The sequence below is a fragment of the Mustela nivalis genome, assembly GCF_964662115.1.
Source record: "Mustela nivalis genome assembly, chromosome: 17".
NCBI classification, from domain to species: Eukaryota; Metazoa; Chordata; class Mammalia; order Carnivora; family Mustelidae; genus Mustela; species Mustela nivalis.
In genome coordinates, this window is record NC_139036.1 from 4,303,359 (window position 1) to 4,320,791 (window position 17,433).

The following is a 17,433-nucleotide window of genomic DNA, read 5'->3' on the forward strand; positions in this document are numbered from 1 at the left end:
CAAATAGGAAACCGTGGCAGTCAATCAAAGCACATCTGCGAACCACCTGCAGCTCTAGACCCTAGGTTTGAACCCCTGTGGGGAGACAAAGACCTCCAGGTCTGCAGGTCAGCTCAGCGGTTCATGCAATGCCTGTTTGGCCATTTTCTCTCTCTGGCTTCAGAGTCCCCTTTGGGCAGCAGGTCTCAGTGGCCTCTTCCGCTTTAGGGTCCCAGCTGTTAGTCACCATGTCCTCTTGGATCCCCAGCTTTGTATCCAACTCTGTATCCAGCTCTGTCCTTTGGGAACCAGGGGTGTGGATGGATCCAGGTCGGGGCAGTCTTATAGGAAGGTTTTCTAAGCTATGTGAGCTCGGGTGAGGTGGCCACACCCGTCTCCTGCCCTCTAGACCCCCAGGTTTAGAGTCTAACCCCCTTGGGTTTCAGCTCTGTTCTCTCCACCCCACCCCCATGTACGGGTCCCTGCTGCCCTGGGGAGCTCACTGAATGTCTCCCCACAGTCATCGTCGACTGCTCAGCCCAACATGCTGCCGCCGACAGTGGAGGTCACCTTGAATTCAGTGCCGGGATGCCCAATATTTCCACCACCATGCAGGTGCCCCCAACCTTGCCCCCCCTACCACCACCTACTGCAAAAGGCCAGACAGACCCAGTGGACTCACTCCCTGAGGTCAAGTTCACCTGCGAAGCCCTTGTGCAGCTCCAGGGAGTCAGCGATGAAACCATAAGTAAGGCCCAGTGGGTGCCGAAAGAGGGTGATTCTCGGGTTCCAGAAGAGTGGGTAGGGGTGAGGAAGGGATCCTGGGGACGGGTTACTTGGAGGGTGCACTTAGCAGGCTGGGCTCCTGTGTGGGCCGAGCCTGGAGGGATGTAGGTTTTGGTAGGTGATGGGCTGTGGTGTAGGGTGTTACAGGTTCCTATTAGGATATTATGGGTTCGTAGTAGCTTAGGGCTGGCTGGGTTTCAAAGTGAGCATGGCTTGAGTGGTCTAGGTTCCTGGTAGGCTGGGCTCAGGGTGATCTTTTGCCTGGGTAGATGGGTAGTTTATGTTTCAAGTTGGACTGGTCTTGGGTGGTCTGGGTGCCTAGATGGGCAGGGCTCAGGTGATACTGGTCCATGGGTAGATTTTCTGTTGGGCTGGGGTCCTGGAAGGTCTGGGCCCCAAGGCAGGGGCACTTAAGATGAACCAGAATCACTTGGGGTTGAAAGACAGGGCACAGGGTGGCAGGGTGCAGGGTCCCAGCCTTCTTTCCTGCCATCCCCAGGAGCACCTTGCCATCTCCCAGAACTTCAGGGCGGAGCCAGGGGTAGGGGTATCCCTGCCTTCTGGCCTCCTGGCTTGGATCTCACCGGACGTCGGGGCAGACCAGGGCCTGGCACTGGGGCCCTGAGCCTACCTGGACCCGGCAGTGGTGAACGCCATCGTCCCAGCCCGCACCCCTCCATTCGCCCCAGGTAAATGGCCCGGCGCAGGGATAGACTCAGCGCTGTGCCAAGGTTGTTTCGTTTTGTTTTGTTTTGTTTTTTCTGAAAACAGGCGCAGGCAGGAGGGGCGAGGCAGGGGAGTGGTCCTAGATGGAAATGCTGTTCTCTATCAGCACCGGGTCCAGGTAGTAGTAGGGGATGGGGAGCCCCTTGTTGCGCTGACGGATATTGTGCGAGATCTGGGCCAGGCGGCGCCGCAGGGTCTCCATGCTCCTCCGCGGGGCCTCCTCCACGAAGTGGATGTCGGGGAAGTGGCCCAGAGGCCGCTGCGTGCAAGCAACCAAGCAGCTGCTGCCCACCAGCCCGGGCCCATCCGCCTCGCCCCTGCCGCCGCCGCCTCTCTCCCCCTGCCTCCTGGGCTGCACAACCCCTCTCCTGAGGTCGGGCGCCCCCCCCCCCCCGCCCCAGTCCTCTCCCTGCTGGTGCTCGGAGTAACCCCTCCCCTGCCTGCACCCCGAGGCCCCCGGGGCACCTTGTCGTCGGGCTCCCGGCTGAGTGTCCAGAGCACCAACAGGGTGATGCACGTGGTTTTCACATCCGGCAACGTGTCCATGAAGGTCTCCAGAGTGGTTAGCCCCTTGGCCTGCATCGGTGGGTTCCTCATGGACGATGGGAAGTTGGGCATCCAGGCTGTGTACTCCAGCTGGACGGGGGGCGGGGAGGATGGCAAAGGGGGAAGGGTTCTGGGTCAGACAGCACCCTCGGGACTGTGGGGTCTGAACTGAGCTGGGGACTGAAGCTGGGAGCTGGGCGGAGGCCTGAGTCGGGCTGATGGCCGAGGCTGGGTTCGCGGGCTGGAGCTGGGGCTGGCGAGGACGGGTACCTGCCCTGTGTTGACAGCGGCGTGCTTGGCGGAGCAGGTGTAGATGACTATGGTGACGTATCTGATCAGCTCCGGCACCGTGCGCAGGCACTGAGGGAAGCCTGGGGCGCGGGGAAAGGTCGGGCAGCGTCAGTCCCGCCCTCGTTCTAGATGGCCGGCAGAGGGCGCCCACGAGCCGGACACCCCCCCCAAACACACACTCCCCGCACCGTATCCCGCCAACGCTCCTAGCTACCTTTCCGGGTTCCTGATCTCATTCTGCCTGCTTGGCCCTCTTGTGACCACAACCCCCATCCCCATGCCTCCCACCCCCCTACCCCACCCCATCCAGCTCACAGGTCTTGGGAGGAGGACCCAAATGGCCTTAGCCATGTCCTCCAGGGCTGGCTGAGGTGGAGGTGGGGCCCTGGGATCTTTACTGCCGCTCCCTTAGTGGGTGCTCTCTGGTCCCAGGATTCGGGGGTGGGCGTACAAGGTTTTGGGGGAATCCCAGCTTTCTTGCCCTGAGCCAGCACAGCCCCTCATCCACACCCACACTGTACACACACACATGCGCGTGCACACTACACACACGCATTCTTTCGAGCCTCTGCACTCATGCCAGGTGGATTTCTTGGTCCCACACTTAACCAAGCTGCTCGATTCTCCTTCCCATTGTCCCCATGTTCCAGAAGCCTAACACAGTGAAATCAGACCCATTGTCTTTCTCCCCAAGCTTGTCCTTCCGGGCCCCCAGCTCACAGCCTGACACACACCATCCACCCAGTTCCAACAGCCCCAAACCTGGGAGTGGTCCTTGGCTCCTCCCTCCAAACCCACCACGAAACCCCAACCAGTCACCAAATCCTGTCATTTCTCTCTCCCGGCAGCTCCGGAATTCTCTGCCTTGCCACAACTGCCCCCTGGTCAGGACCTTGTCACCCGACTCTGGACACCACAGCAGCTTCGGGAACTGTCTCCTGACTCCCCAGCAACATGACAGTCTCAGGTACAAATCTGCTTTCCTTGTGGACCTCCTCGACGGCGCCCTCTGGTGGTCAGGGTAATTCGGGCCTCTCTCACCAGGCCTGCCACGGGCCCTGCTCTCGCCTTCAGCCTTAGCTTAGCCCCATAGAGTCTGGCCAACTTCCAGCCTCAGTTCAGATGCAGGAACCTCCCAGGCAGCAACCGCAGCTCCCTCTGCCCGCTCTGGCTTCCCATCAGAACTGTTCAACCCCACCTCTAACAACCGCTGGCTAACCTCCCCACCCTGCAGCTCCGAGCCAGATATTAGCCCGGATGTTAGATCTCAGCTAGATCTTAGCTTGCGGCTCCCTCCGATCTCCACCCACCACCCTCCTCCAGCTGGGTTAGGTGCCTCCCCAGGGCTCCTAGTGCACCCCTACCCCACCCATCCCCACCCCCGGACTGCAGCAGTCCTAAGACAGCATGATTGCCCGTCTACTGAGAGGACCAGCCCTGAGACTTGAGGGCAGACCCCTTCTCCTGTCTTATTCCCTTTGCCTACCAGTACCCAGCGTTTATCACATCATAGATGCTCAGTAAATATTCGCTGAGTGTTGCCCAAGCGGCATGACCTCAGGATGCTCAGCGGCCGATCTGGAACCCACCAGCTCCCTGGTTGCCAGCACACTCTACCGTTTTCAGTTTGAGCTCACACCCCATTTCTTGCCCCACGAAGGCTTGTTTCCAGTGTGGGGAACTGGGAGCCCCCCAGATCCCCAGAGATGACCCTGCCCCACAGCCCCTGAGCTCCCAGGGGCCAATTGGCAGCCCTGTTTCCTTCCCCAAGGATTTGCCTCTCCAAGATTTGGCTCCCTCAGCCCCCAGCAAGACATGTTCCACCACCAGCCGGAAGGACCCACCCCTTAGCCCCAGGTCCATGCAGGTGCCCAGCGCCCAGGCCCATACCTGAGCTCTCACGCCCTAGGAGGCACTCCTTAAATATCTCCTGCACCCAAGACTGCAATTCCGGGTCACCCGCCACAGCCGCGTCACACGGGTAATAGTAGGTGATGATCTCTGTCACGTACCTGACCAGGGGACAGGTCTCAGTTTGGATCCTCCCCTTCCCCGGCAGCGCTTTCCCCCGCCTCAGGGTGGCCCAGCCTCAGCCGCCCCAGACATCCCCCGGCCTGCAATTGGGCACCTCCTGTGGGGCGCGGAGGTGGCCTCAGCCCCAAGCCAGGGTCCGGGCCTCAAAGTCAGCCCATCCCTGCTCCCACCCCCAAGGCCGTCCACCCTGCATGCCACAACCCGCCGGCCTGGCCTCACCTCTCCAGTGCGTCCCACACGGCCAGGGAGTCATCACGGTAGTAATACCCCGGCAGGTCCTGGACCCCACGCTCCACGAAGTCATTGGGGAGGTAGAGGCTGTCATAGGTTGTTTCTGACAGAGCTCGCACCATGACCTCAGCAAAGCCTTCCAGGCCCAGAGACATGCCCTGGGTGGGAGGAGGCAGCCGCTGAGGCCGGTGGGGTCCCGGCAGGGCCCCCACTCTGAGGATCACACCTGCCTCACACAGAGCCCACTGCATGCTCCCACAGCCGGCCCCACGAACTCCCATGCTCCAGGCCAGCACCCCTCTGCACCCTCGTGGGCACAGCACCCACATCCCCCGGTCCCCACCCGCCAGTCCCCTTGTGATCCGAAGGCAAGTGGGAAATCTTGCTTTAAGTCTAATGGCAATGCCCAGAATGGCAGCAAAGGTCTTGCTGGGGCGCAGGCAGAAGTCTTACCCTGGCAGACAGCCCTCCCTCATTGAGGAGGAGGGCCCGCCCGATGCTGTTGATCTGGATGGTGTACCGGGTGTGGGGGACCAGCAGCTGCAGGAGGTAGCATGGAGAGGGGACCACAGTCAGCTCCAAAGGACCTCAGCATCATCCCCCCTCTTGTACAGCATCAAGACCCTATCACTTTGGGAAGTTCCCACCCCAAACCCTCTCTTGTGGGTGCCCAGCTGCCTCCCCGAGTCTACCAGGGGTTCCCCCTGAGCGCTGAGCGAGCCAGGTGCCTTTCTGGGGGGGGCCTGGGGCCCAGCCCATACCTTATAGAGGGGGTGGCACATGGGTAGCTGCCTTATCATGGCCAGGCAGAAGGCCTCTGCAATGAGGTGCGTCTCCAGCAGGTGGGAGATGGCCTCGTGGCAGTAGAACTCCGCGTAGCGCACCCATGTCTTGGCCAGCAACCAGTCCCACTCAGAGTCACTGGGCAGGAAGATGGGACAGTCGGGTCCAGGGGTCTGGCTGAGCTAGGGATGGGGAAGGAGGGAGAGTTAGGTGAGGGCACACAAACACACACACACATACACACACACACACAGAGACACGGCCCCCACTGCAGGAAGGAGGCAGAGAAGAATCTGAACACACCAGGGCCCTTCCTCCCTTCTCACATTTGCTCTTGCTGTCCCCTCTGCCTGTAGTCCCTTTCCCCCTCCCTCTCTCTACCTGGAAGCTCCCATTCATTCAAGAAGCAGCTCGCAAGTTGCCTCTTCTGAGAAGTTTTCCTTATTTCAACCCTGCAGCTGCCCTATTCAGCTGTACAAGTTGTGCGCTGCACAAGGGTACCAGCCCTCTGGGGCAAAGGGAGTAACTGAAATCCTGGCTACGCTGTTCCACTAATGAGCCAGGAGCATAGGGGCTTGGCTGATCCTGCCCCCCCCCCGAGAGATGCCTTTTTCTAATTTAGACATGAACTGGTGGAGACCTCTGGGAACATAGCACCTCAATCCCCTTTCGTGCCAGGCCACTCTCAAGGCAATGGCTAAGTCTGATTAGCTCAGTATTTCCAGCAGAGGTCTGGCCCACAGCAGGTGTTGGCTTAACAAATAAATGAGGGAACGGACCCAAAGAGACAAGCTCAAGCAACCAAGCACATTCCCATCTTGTCATCTCTGCACATGTATGCACAGAGTAAGCACGCTCTACACACCCCTGCATGCACCAAGGACAGGACCAGGGACCCAAGTTCACTCATGGGCAGACAGGTGGACAGGGGCAGGATGAAGTTGTACGCACGTAGGGATAAGAAGGGACTCAGCCCGAGGCTTACACATGGGGCCACACACACAGATAGGAACATGTATAAACATACGTGTGTTCTCAGATGCACACAGAGGGATCGCACACTCATGTAAATGGGCACTTGCCCACGTGTGCATGCATGCACACACGCATACACACACACAGGCACTCGCATTGGCAACATGCTCACAGGGCCCCAGGCCTGCACCCCAGGCACCTGGATGGCGATGGGCATCATGTTCCCCTCCGAGCCGAAGTGCAGCAGGCAGAGGGGCGCGCAGTGATGCTGCTTCCTTCCGTTGAGCTCAATGGTGGGGATGCCTTCCAAGATGCGGTAGTCTGCCAGGTAAATGTTCCCCTTCTGCAAGGGAGCCGCAATGGGGGGGCAGGTAGGCACCAGCAGGAGACACCTGCGAGCCCCGCCTTGGGTGCAGAGAGCCCTGGCCCCCCAGGTGCAGCGGTCGGCTGGGAATACAGCGGCTCGTGGGACTCTGGGGACAGCAACGGTGGGACTGGAGAGACGGGGACGGAGGGGGGCTGGGAGGCCAGGGATCTCCAGCGGATCGGGCCTCACCTCCAACTCCGCTTGCAGGCACGTTCCCTCGCCCAGGAACGGGGCCACCATGTCATCTGTGACGGGGAACTTGTCCGGGATCTGCGTGCAGCGGCGGAGCAGGCCTGGGTTGATGCCGTTGAGGTACTGATACCCGAAGAAGCTGTCCTCTGTCCAGTGCGCGGCCACGTACTCTGGGTGGGGGACCGTGAGGACGTCATGACGCGGCCGGGTGTCCCTGAGACCCGAGACAGAGGAAGACCACGGACACCCGAGAAGCCCCCCCACCGCCCCCCTCCCCAGCCTCCCCTCCAGCAGCTGGCGGCGCCCAGGGCGGCATTCTCCACGAAGCCGCCAGAGGGCGCCCCCCCCCCAGCCGGCCATTCGGGCCTGGGGCTGGCTGCGCCTCCCATCCCGCGGCCTCGGCCCGGACGGGGCATCCCGCCTCCGGCCCGCGCCCACAGCTCCCCCCGCCCGACACCGCAGGCTCCCCCGGGCTCGCCTTCCCGACCCCATACCGGAGATGAAAGATTTGTTGGCGGGGAAGATTTTCTTGATGTCCTTCAACCTCTTCCACGATTGCTTGCAGTCCACCAGGCCACGGAGTTTGAAGCCCAGAGCCCTAGGGGACCCGGTTCCAGGGGGAGGCGCTCACACAGGCAGCACTCCCTGCGTCCAGGGGTCTGGGGGGTCCCGGGCTCCCTAGGCCATTGTGAGCTGTGGGGCTGTGGCGAAGGCCAAGGCGCGTGGAGCGGGGACAGGGACAGGGGCACCTCCCCCCACCCCTCACCCACCACCACCACCACCCCCTCCCCCCCCCCCCCCCCCCCCCCCGCCCCGTCGCAGACTCACATGGGCCCCAGGCGAAAGAAGAAGGAGGCCGTCTTGACGAAGGAGAAGCGGAGGTTTGAGTTCAGGAACTTGGTGGCCTTAATGTTGATGAGAATCGGGAAGCCGGGGATATAACCATTCCACCTGTAGGAAGGAGTGCAGGGCTGGGGCAGGTACCCGGGGTAGGGGCGGCGCAGGGAGCAGGCAGAGCCCAAGGGTCAACCATGGGAGGGGCCCCAGGGCAGCCTCAGGTCCTCACTCGGGCCGGTTGGGGTTTCTCCGGACAGGAGGGCGGTAACTGGGGATATGCACGTAGTTGGGCAGGCCTGGAACGAAGACCCTCCAGCTGCAAAGAGAAGGGAGTTGCTGGGGCCTGGTGCCTACAGCCAACCCAGGACGGAAGGCCAAGCCATCACAGCCCTCTGGTCTCCCGCAGCCCCTGCCTCCGTCTGCTCACTGGTAGAAGTCCTGCTTGGCTCTGATCTCCTCCTGTCGATGCTCCAGAAGGATCGGGAGCGTGTCTTCTGCTCTTGTCTTTCCTGCAAGGAGACCACAGAGGAGGTTCAAGGTCTGACCTTGGCCTTGTCTGCCCCGGACCATTTAGCGAGGATCAGAATTCAGCTCCTGCCCTCTAGACTGGCTCTGCCGGCCCACAGACAAGGACAGGGAAGGCTTACTCTGGGCTGGAGAGGGAGGAGGGCTATGTCCTCCCAAAATCTCAGAGAAAAGGATCAGAGACCACCCTCCTCTCCCTAGCTCTGCCCCTGGAGCTGGGCTTGCTGCTGGGAGGGAGTCCCTCTTCTGGACCCACTAAAACATTACTGAAGGTCAGTTACATAGCACTTACTGGGCACTAGGCTCTTTCCAAACACTCTCTCCTACATATATAAATATACATGTTTAGATTTTATTTATTTATTTGACAGAGAGCACAGACGGAAAGGGAGAGGCAGACTCCCCACTGAGCAGGGAGTTGATGCGGGGTTCGATCCTAGGACCCTGAGATCACGACCTGCGCTGAAGGAAGAGGCTTCATGTCAGAGCCACCCAGGCACCCTGACTCTACTTATATTAATAACGATCCACACAGGAACAACCTTACCAGCAGGTGACTGTTACACGCCTGCAATCCTGTCTCCACAATTCCAAAACCCAAAAGACGATAGACACCAACCCTGTCTTTTTCACAAGTTGAGCACAAATTCCTTGGTCTGCAAAACCTGCTCTGAATTTACAAGAGGCTATACAGCTTTTACTGAACTCACTTGGCATAACTATCAGTGTTTTTTGTTTTGTTTTGTTTTTTCTGCAGAAATATTAGAATATTTGGCAAGGAGGTGCCTGGTGGATATATTATTTAATGTATAGACCGTGTAAATGGGAAAGTATAGATATAGATATATATATAAACATACCTATTCTAAATGAGATCTGAATTTCTTTCTTTTAAGATTTATTTATGAGAGTGTGCATAGAGGGAGGGGCAGAAGGAGGGGGAGAATCTCAAGCAGACTTCCCGCTCAGCAGGGAGCCTGACCTGGGGCTCCACCCCAGGACCCCAACGTCACAACCTGAGGTGAAACCGAGTCGGACACTCAACCAAGTGAGCTACTCAGGTGTCCCTCAGATCTGAAATTCAAGACCACCCTGAGCCCAAAAGTTTCAGCTAAGGGACCATACCGTTGTGCTCATTTTACAAGGAGAAAACAACCAATGTTAAAGAGAGACAAGCGCGAGGTGGGATTTGAACCAAGGCAGCCTGCCTGGGACCACTCACCCGTCCCCCTAGCCACGAACCACACCAAGAGTTGTTAAGCCTTTTAAAATTTTAGAGGCTATGTCCCTGGATTCTTGCATGAGCCCTATAAAGTAGGCTCTGCGGTTAGACCCATTTTCCAGAGGAGAACACCGAGGCTTACAATCTTCAAGTAAGTGGTGGCACTGAGATCGACACCCAGGCCTGTCTCTGTCCAGTGTCCTGGCTGGTGGCCCCGGCTGCCGTGTGCCTATCGCCACAGCCCCGTCACCTGCCCTCGAGGCCCTCTCCTTCCTCCATCTGCTGCACCTCACGTTGTGTCCCCAGTGAACAGTGCCCCCTGGAGTTGTGCAACCCCAGGACCCAGCTGGGCTTCAACCCCTGGGTGGGGGCCAGACTCCTTCCAGGGCCAGGCCGTGACGCAAGCTTTCTGTGCTGCTGTTGCAAGCGGCCACTCCACCCAGTGCCATTCCTGCATGGCACCAGGCCTGCTCCTGCCCTGCCCCTGCTTCCTGGCCACTGGGCCACCGCTGGAAGATCCTCCATTACCACCCCCTCCCCAGGGGCTGGGAGTTGGGGGAGCTCTCCCCTTGGTCTCCTCACCCTCCCCCAGGCCTGCCTCCCTCTGCCTCTGCCTCTTTCCCCAGCTCAGGCCCTGTCTCCCTGCTACCAGGGAAATGAGAGGTGCAGGGCGGGGCAGGGTCAGCTGCGCTGCCAAGCGGGAACTCCAAGCCCCCTCCCCTCCTATGCACCTTGAGGAAGGCCCAGAGAGGCTGAAGGGGCAGAGCCAGGGGGACCTAAAAGGACAAGCTTGCATTCCCCTGTAGCAGCCACGTCCTAGGAAGCTGAGCCAAGCCCACCAGATAGGGGTGTGCACGAGGAGCTGGGACTCCCTGTCCCTCTTCCAGGGGAGCAAGTGAGTGTCTGGGAAATACAACCGCAGCCTTGACTGGGCACTAGAGAACATCCCACCTGTCTAGCATTAACAGGCCCTCCTCCAGGTTACTGGATGAAGGGACCCTTCGGGAGCCGCAGTGAGCCCTGGTGGAGAAGTAAGGCATCGGTGTCAGCGTGGCAGGGAGGGAGGCCTTGGGATGTTCCAATAGAACATCTTGTGCCCCGCTGGAGACCCCGCTGGCTCTGTTGAACTCCCAGGGCTTCATAAGGGAACAGGCAGCAGGTGGGACAGTGACAAGGCATCCTGCTGCATCCCGTGGGAGTCAGAAGCAGGATCGCAGGGGAGCTAGTGGAGAGCACGCTTGCCTTCAGCTAAGACCTGGGATCCTGAGACCCAGAGGACGGCCCGGAGGCACACACCCCCGCGCCCCCGCAGTCTGTGTCCCCGCAGGGGGCAGCCCCAAGCTGAGCCCTGGAGCACCAGGGACTGAGGGTGCTATGTGAGGGCGGCAGGTGGGGACGGGCCCCGCAGGTGACAGCCAGGCGGGAGCCAGGGGCCTGGTGGCAGGGGTGGGGTGCTGAGGGCTCACCTGTTGCCTCCCTGAGGGCCAGGGTCTCATAGCCGTCCATCCACTGGTAGGCGGGGAAATGGTAGACGCGGCCATCTGGGGCTCTGATCTGCACGTAGTTGCAATACCAGGAGTTCTTGGGGAGGAAGGAGTAGCGCTCCTTGTGCAGGCGGATAATGATGAGCTCCCCCAGGTCCTGCTCACAGCAGATGGTGTACTCGTCCACCTGGGCCGGGCACGGGGCTAGGTGAGTGACAGGATCCCCCCTGCCCAGCCCCTCACCAGGCTCTGCTCCTGCACTGGGGTTGATGCTCACCTCCCTGGGCAGGGGAGTGACCTGATCATGGGGCTCCCCTCCCCAACTCCCACTGGGCTGTCACCTGCTGAGCCCCTCTACCCAAGGCTGCAACACACCAGTCTCTCAGCCTCCATTCCCAGCCACCTGCCCCATCTTCTGAGGCTGCGGGACTCATGCAGCCCCCTAGGGGCTGGTCGACAAAGGGGTCCAAGTGGGGTCCAGGGCTCCCCCAAACCTCCTGCCATCTTAGACTGGGCAGAGGTGGTCCAGCCAGCCTCGTCTTCTGCTACTTATCAGTGAAGATGTAGAGATGTAGACATGGCCATACAGTCCGAGTGACCTGCTGATTTCACACAGCAACAGGTGGCCAGACCGGACCCAGAATTAGGGCTGAGGGACCAGCAAAGGGTGCCTTCCATCGCAGAGAAGGCAGGCCCCACTGGACAGGCTGGTCAGATGCCATTTTAAATCGCAGATAATCCAATGTGCTTTTAAGCCATTTATGATGCAACTGAACTTGGGAAGAGTAAGGATGGGAGGGAGAGGGATCAGGGAAAGGGAGAGGCCATGGGCAGGAATGAGGGAGGGTGAAAGGACCTGCGAAGAGATGAGGGAGGGGGAGAGGCCCTGGGGGAGAGATGGGGGAGGGGGAGAGGCCATGGGCAAGAATGAGGGAAGGGGAGAGGCTGTAGGGAGGAATGAGGGGGAAGAAGAGGAAATGGGGAGGGATGAAGAAAGGGGAGAGGCCATGGAGAGGGAAGAGGAAATGGAGAGAGACCAGGGATCGGGAGAGGCCAAGGGCAAGAAAGGGAGGGAGAGGCTGAAAGGTGAGGGATGTGGGTGAGGAAGAGAGAGGAGGGGAGAGAGGGCAGGCAGAGATGAGACATGAGCACAGAGGGATGAGTGGTGACAGAGCAGGGATGAGGCAGGGTGGCCGGAAAGCAGGGACCCATCCAAAGCTGCCCTTGGAGCCCCCTGCTTGCAGGGCTCCCCCAGAGCGCCCTGGTGCTCCCCGCCCCTGGCTTCCTCCCGCACACACCTCCAGCCCTCCTTGTGCTCCCCGGACACACACGCGCGCACACACACACACGCACAGTCTCACACTCCACACACTCACTACACTCACATACCACACTCACACACCACACACACACACACAGTCATACACCACACACATACATACCACATTCATACTCCACACACTCACACTCCACACACACATTCTCACACACCACACACTCACATACCACACTCATCCTCCACACACTCACATGGCACACACTTACCACTCCACACACATACCTCACTTTGACATTCCACACACTCACACAGCACACGCATAACACTCACACATACACACACAGCACACACACTCATACACCACACACATATTCACTTCACCACACACACACACGTATACTCCACACACACATACATACCCACAAGTACTCACATGCCGCGCATTCATGCAGCACACACATCACTCACATGCCACACACACCACACATTCACACATACACACACAGACCACATACACACAGAGCACACTCATGTGTACACACACACACACATGCACACCCCACACACACGCACTCACCGCCCCAGTCGCAAAGTCTCTCCCGAAATGGTTCAGCAGCTGCTTGTGGCTCTCTCCTTGGGTCCCCACAATGGTCAGAGAGATGGAGTCCATCGTTCCCGACAAGAGGTCGGTACCCGTGGCCACCTTGACTTTGTAGGCAGCCATGGCTGCTCTTGAAGAAGCAGGAGGGAGGGCTCAAGTGCAGACTCTGAGGGGGGCCGCACAGGGGGAGCCCAGGCAGGCCAGGCAGGGGAAGCCAGACGCAGGGAGACGTGGACGGGGCCAGCCTCCCAAGAGGGAGAGGTGAGGCAGGGACGTCTGGCCCAGGGGCAGCCCGGAGCCTGGAGAGGTGCTGCCCTTGGTGGCCAGGCGGGGAGCCAGGCAGGCTGGGGCGGGGCGAAGTCGGGCGGGCGGGCAAGCCGGTGTCTGGGCTGCCAGCCCTCCAGCAGCCGGCAGGGAGGACAGGCAGACAGGGTGCTGGGCTGGCTTCTGAGAGGGTGGATGGAACATGCCTCGGATGAAGGAGGCTGCAGGGTGGGGGAGCCAGTCCAGCCTGAGCCCAGGCCCCAGGGAAGTGGGGGGACAGGGCTGGGCGGGGCTCCCAGATCATTATCGGCCTAATAAGCGCCTTCCTTCTGCCCGCCCCCATGGGCAACAGCACTGGGCACCCCTGCTGAGCCCATCCAGGGGCAGCGGGTCACCCCCCCACAGTGGGGGCGGCCCAGGGGGACGGGCACAGCAGGAACTCTCTGTCCTGATGGCCCGCTGCGGGCCAGGGGCCATTCCTCTCTGGGCAATGGGATAGGCAGTGGCCGCTGTGGGAAGGCTGGCCCATCCTCCTGCCCCAGAGCCCAGAGCCCTTGAGGGGAAGAGCAGTGGATGCTGCAGCTGAGCTCAGGGCCGCAGAGAGACTCCAGGGAGAGGGCATCCGGGGGGAGACAGGGTGTCTGTTGCCTCCTGCAAGGCCTGGGTCCCCCGAGAGAGGAGGGACAGGACAGGGTGCATACAAGAGTGGATGACACGTGCAATGAAGCTGGGGGCACGAGAAATAAGCCACGGGGTGGACTTGAACTTTGTGGTATAGTCCTAACAGAATTCTACCCAGCAATTAAAAAAAACAAAAACAAAAAACAAACAGCGATGTGGACGATATGGACGAATGAAAGAAGCCAAAGGAAAAAAGTGCCCGCTCTATCATTCCATCTATTGGAAGTTCGAGAACAGACGAAACCAGGCAGGTCCTAAGAAAGCGCGGCGATGGCGGCTGAGAGCACCTTCGAGGGGGGAGCTGCGTGGAGAGCTGGAACCTTCTGTGTCTTGATCTGGGTGGTACAGAAGGGAACTGAAGCATTTTGTTCTATGCTATCCCTCAGTTTCACAAAGTACTCACCCTCGCCCCACCCCCAAAAAACAACGAAGTGAGGAAGAGGATGGGGGTCAAGGTTGGGCTCTAATAGAACTGGGTTTGTCCGGAACCAAATCATTCATTCTTTCCGGCCTTCATCCCCTCAGGAGGTGTCCGGGGAGCACACCTGTTTCAGGCACTGTTCTAGGCCCTGCAGAAGCGGAGAACAAATGAAATCCTCGCAGAGCAGTAAACTCTGGGGGAGCTTTGCGGGGAGAGAAGAAAACGATCTTTCTGTTATCAGTTTGGACATTACACTCTGCAGAGAATCTGGAGCCGGAAGGGAGTTGGGATTGGGGGCTCGTTGCCAGGAGCCACGAGGACTGGCCAAGGCCCCAGGGTAGAGCTGACTTTAGGAAGGTGTCGGGACTGGGGGTAGATTAAGAGAGAGGGTGGGAGGTCTACTCTCAGGGACAGTGAGGGGAGAGTCACATTCCCGCCCACTTGGCTTGGACTTGCCCTCTTTGCTTCTGCCTCCCAGGAGCAGCTCCCACCAACCAGGAAGCTCCAGCCCAGGTTCCCTCTGAGGTGTCACCCTTCTGTCACCATTGAGGGAAGGTCACACTTGCCCAGGGCCAAGTTAATGTCAAAGAGGGCTGGGATTCTGAGGTGGAGAGAAGATTCCAGAAGGTTCCGGATTGGGTGAGGAATGGAAAGGAGATTGCAATTCAGGTTGAGCTAAGGGATAGGGCTGTGATCAGAGGTAGGGACTGAAATGACCTTTTTAAGACCCAAATGTGCTCCTGTCACCCCCATGCCATCCAACCCCAGTTGAGGCCTGGCGGCTGCTCCTTCTAACCTTCCCGATAATGACATCATCCATTCACATAGCTCCCGTGGCCTGTCTCCTAGGTCTCGTCCCAAAGCAAATCACCGCCCTTCCTCCTGGAGCTTCCATTCTAGGAAGACAATACAGCTTACTAATGAAGTAAATAAAATATTATGTTGGTGATCAATTACCAAGGAGAAGCAGGGAAGGAAATTATAAAGAGAGGGGTCAGGGAAGAGCCCTTCAACAAGGGGACTTTTGAATAAAGGCATGAAGGAAGTGAGATCAATCCCCTTGCAACCACAGGGCCTTTGCACATGCTGCCCCACTCTACCACTTGGACCAGGTTAAGTTTCCTCTTCCTTCTGATGTTAGCTTGATAAGGGCTTCATCAAGGAAGGCCAGATTTCACTATTAATGGCTCCACAGCACCACAGCTAACATCTTTGACTGGTGACCATCCTCCCCACTGGATTAGACTGTCCTCTGTTTGGTTGGGTTTTCTCCCCACCTCCTAGCCCAGTACCCAGCACCTGGTCTTGAAACGCGATTCTTAATGGTAGGTGGGCTGGTGTGATCAGGGTGAGGAGGTCAGGGCTAAGAAGCACATCAGGGATGCGGCTGGACTAGGGTGAGACTCTGAGAGGAGAGCTAGATTGGGGTAAGGACCAGGTGGGATGGTGGTGGGGGAGAGGAACTGATTAAGGGGATGGAGACAGGATGGGGGAGAAGGCTGGGGATAGTCGTGCCTGTGTATGACTGTAGGTGACCGGCAGGGCTGTCTCATCTGTGTGGCACAGTGCTGCCCTGGGCTGAGGACCAGGAGCTGTCAGGCAGGTCAGGCCTGCCCTCCTGGGCTCCGCTTAGCCACCCAGATGACTCTTGGGGGATGCTAGGAGCCTGATGCTGCAAATTTGCATCATAAGATGCAAATTCCAAGCCAAGTTCTCCCGTCTCGACTTGGCAGCCACTCCCCTTTCCTGGAGACTGTGCCCCCAGGGGGCTGCTAATCTTGGAGCAGCGTGGGGTGGCTTGGGGATTGAAGCTTAGGGGTTTGGGAAGTGGCATTTCCAGGCCCCTCTGGGATACAGAGTCCCCAGGGGAGTGGGGGTTAGAGGCCCCTCCTGAACCTTGTAATCCAGTGGTAAAATCACATAGTGGGGTGTGGGGAGGAGGCAGGGTGCCTGGAAGATAAAGTGAGAGGGGAATTTGGGGGAGCAGGACAGGGAGCTGATGGTGTAGAAGTGTTTGGATGTCACCCCAAATGGTGGGGATCTACCTCCATCCCCCAAAAGCTGTCTCCTCAAATCATAATCCACGATCAATAGGTCTCCCCCCGATCCGTTTGTCCCCCAAAAGCAAGAGCGCAGTGGCCCCTGGGTTTGATCAGGACAAGGCTCTGGAGTGGGGATCAGTCCCTGAAGGAAACGGAAGGAGGTGAGGGCAGTGGGGGACGGGACACGAATGTGGCTGAGCACGTGGATGAGACTAGGCAGGAGAATGAAGATGGGGCGCTCCCCACGTATGGCCCAAACGTGGATGCGTGCCTCTGGGTAGGTGCTCACTGGGCTGAAAAACTGGTTCTCCTGGACCAGGGCTGGACTGGGGAGGCAGGGTAGGTCCCTGGGAAGGACGCGAGCTCTCTGGGTTGGTTCGCAAGGGCCACCCACACAGGAAGCTGAGTCCTCATGGCTGGGGCACCCCCTGCTTGCCCCACCCCAAGCCCGGCAAGGCGGGGAGCAACCCCTGGGGCCCCGCCCCCCAGGACAGAAAAAAATCAAATGGGGTCACTCTCCTGCTTAAAACTCGCTGGCGCATCACACTGTGTTGCCCTTAGAATCAAATCCAAGGACACAGTGTGGACATCAGGACTGCGGGTGACCAACATCCATCCACCCCTCTGTCACCTTATCCCAGCAACTCTGGCCCTCTGTTCCCTGAGCACGTGGTCTGTAACACCTCTGCCGCCCCTCCCTCCGCACCTCCCCCACCTCCCCACTGGGCTGTCTCTAATGGTTTGCTCTGATCCCAGTCTCAACTAGCCCGCCCCTGCCCCAGTGGCTCTCCAGGACCACCAGACTTCAGTGTCACCCCACCCCCAGTCCTGCTAACACGGAGTCCGGTTGCCATCTCCCAGCTCCACCTGCAGGCTCTGGAAGGATTCATTTGTTCCTGGGCTTGCCGTCTGTCTCCCTGGCTCCCGACCCAACAACAGGGAACAGCATCTAGGACACTAGGACACGGGAGGTTTGAGGCAAGCAGATCCTAGAATGCCGGCACTGGAAGGGACTTTCCAGGTCTACTTGTCCCTCCCGTTCATCTGCCACATTGGGGCCACTGAGGTTGAGGACTTGCTCAACACCAGCTGGGAAAAGAGGCTGGCGTGCTTCCATCCAGCCTCTGCCACAGCCCGGCCACACTGGGATGCCTCTGGCTCGTTCTT

The 17,433-nt window shown here is 59.1% G+C and overlaps 1 protein-coding gene across 1 annotated transcript; it reads right to left on the bottom strand.

The window, feature by feature from the left end:
• Positions 1 to 543: 543 nt before the first annotated feature.
• ALOX12B (arachidonate 12-lipoxygenase, 12R type) lies at positions 544 to 12,981 on the bottom strand (the record flags this gene model as incomplete). Its single annotated transcript, XM_082707669.1, has 14 exons — positions 544 to 1,750; positions 1,957 to 2,127; positions 2,308 to 2,408; positions 4,219 to 4,340; positions 4,582 to 4,751; positions 5,047 to 5,133; positions 5,355 to 5,558; positions 6,551 to 6,694; positions 6,908 to 7,080; positions 7,405 to 7,508; positions 7,739 to 7,861; positions 8,175 to 8,256; positions 10,961 to 11,165; positions 12,835 to 12,981. 14 exons carry the CDS (start codon positions 12,979 to 12,981, stop codon positions 1,571 to 1,573), a joined length of 2,013 nt encoding a protein of 670 aa, XP_082563795.1. The 3' UTR covers positions 544 to 1,570.
• Between the last annotated feature and the right edge of the window lie 4,452 nt (positions 12,982 to 17,433).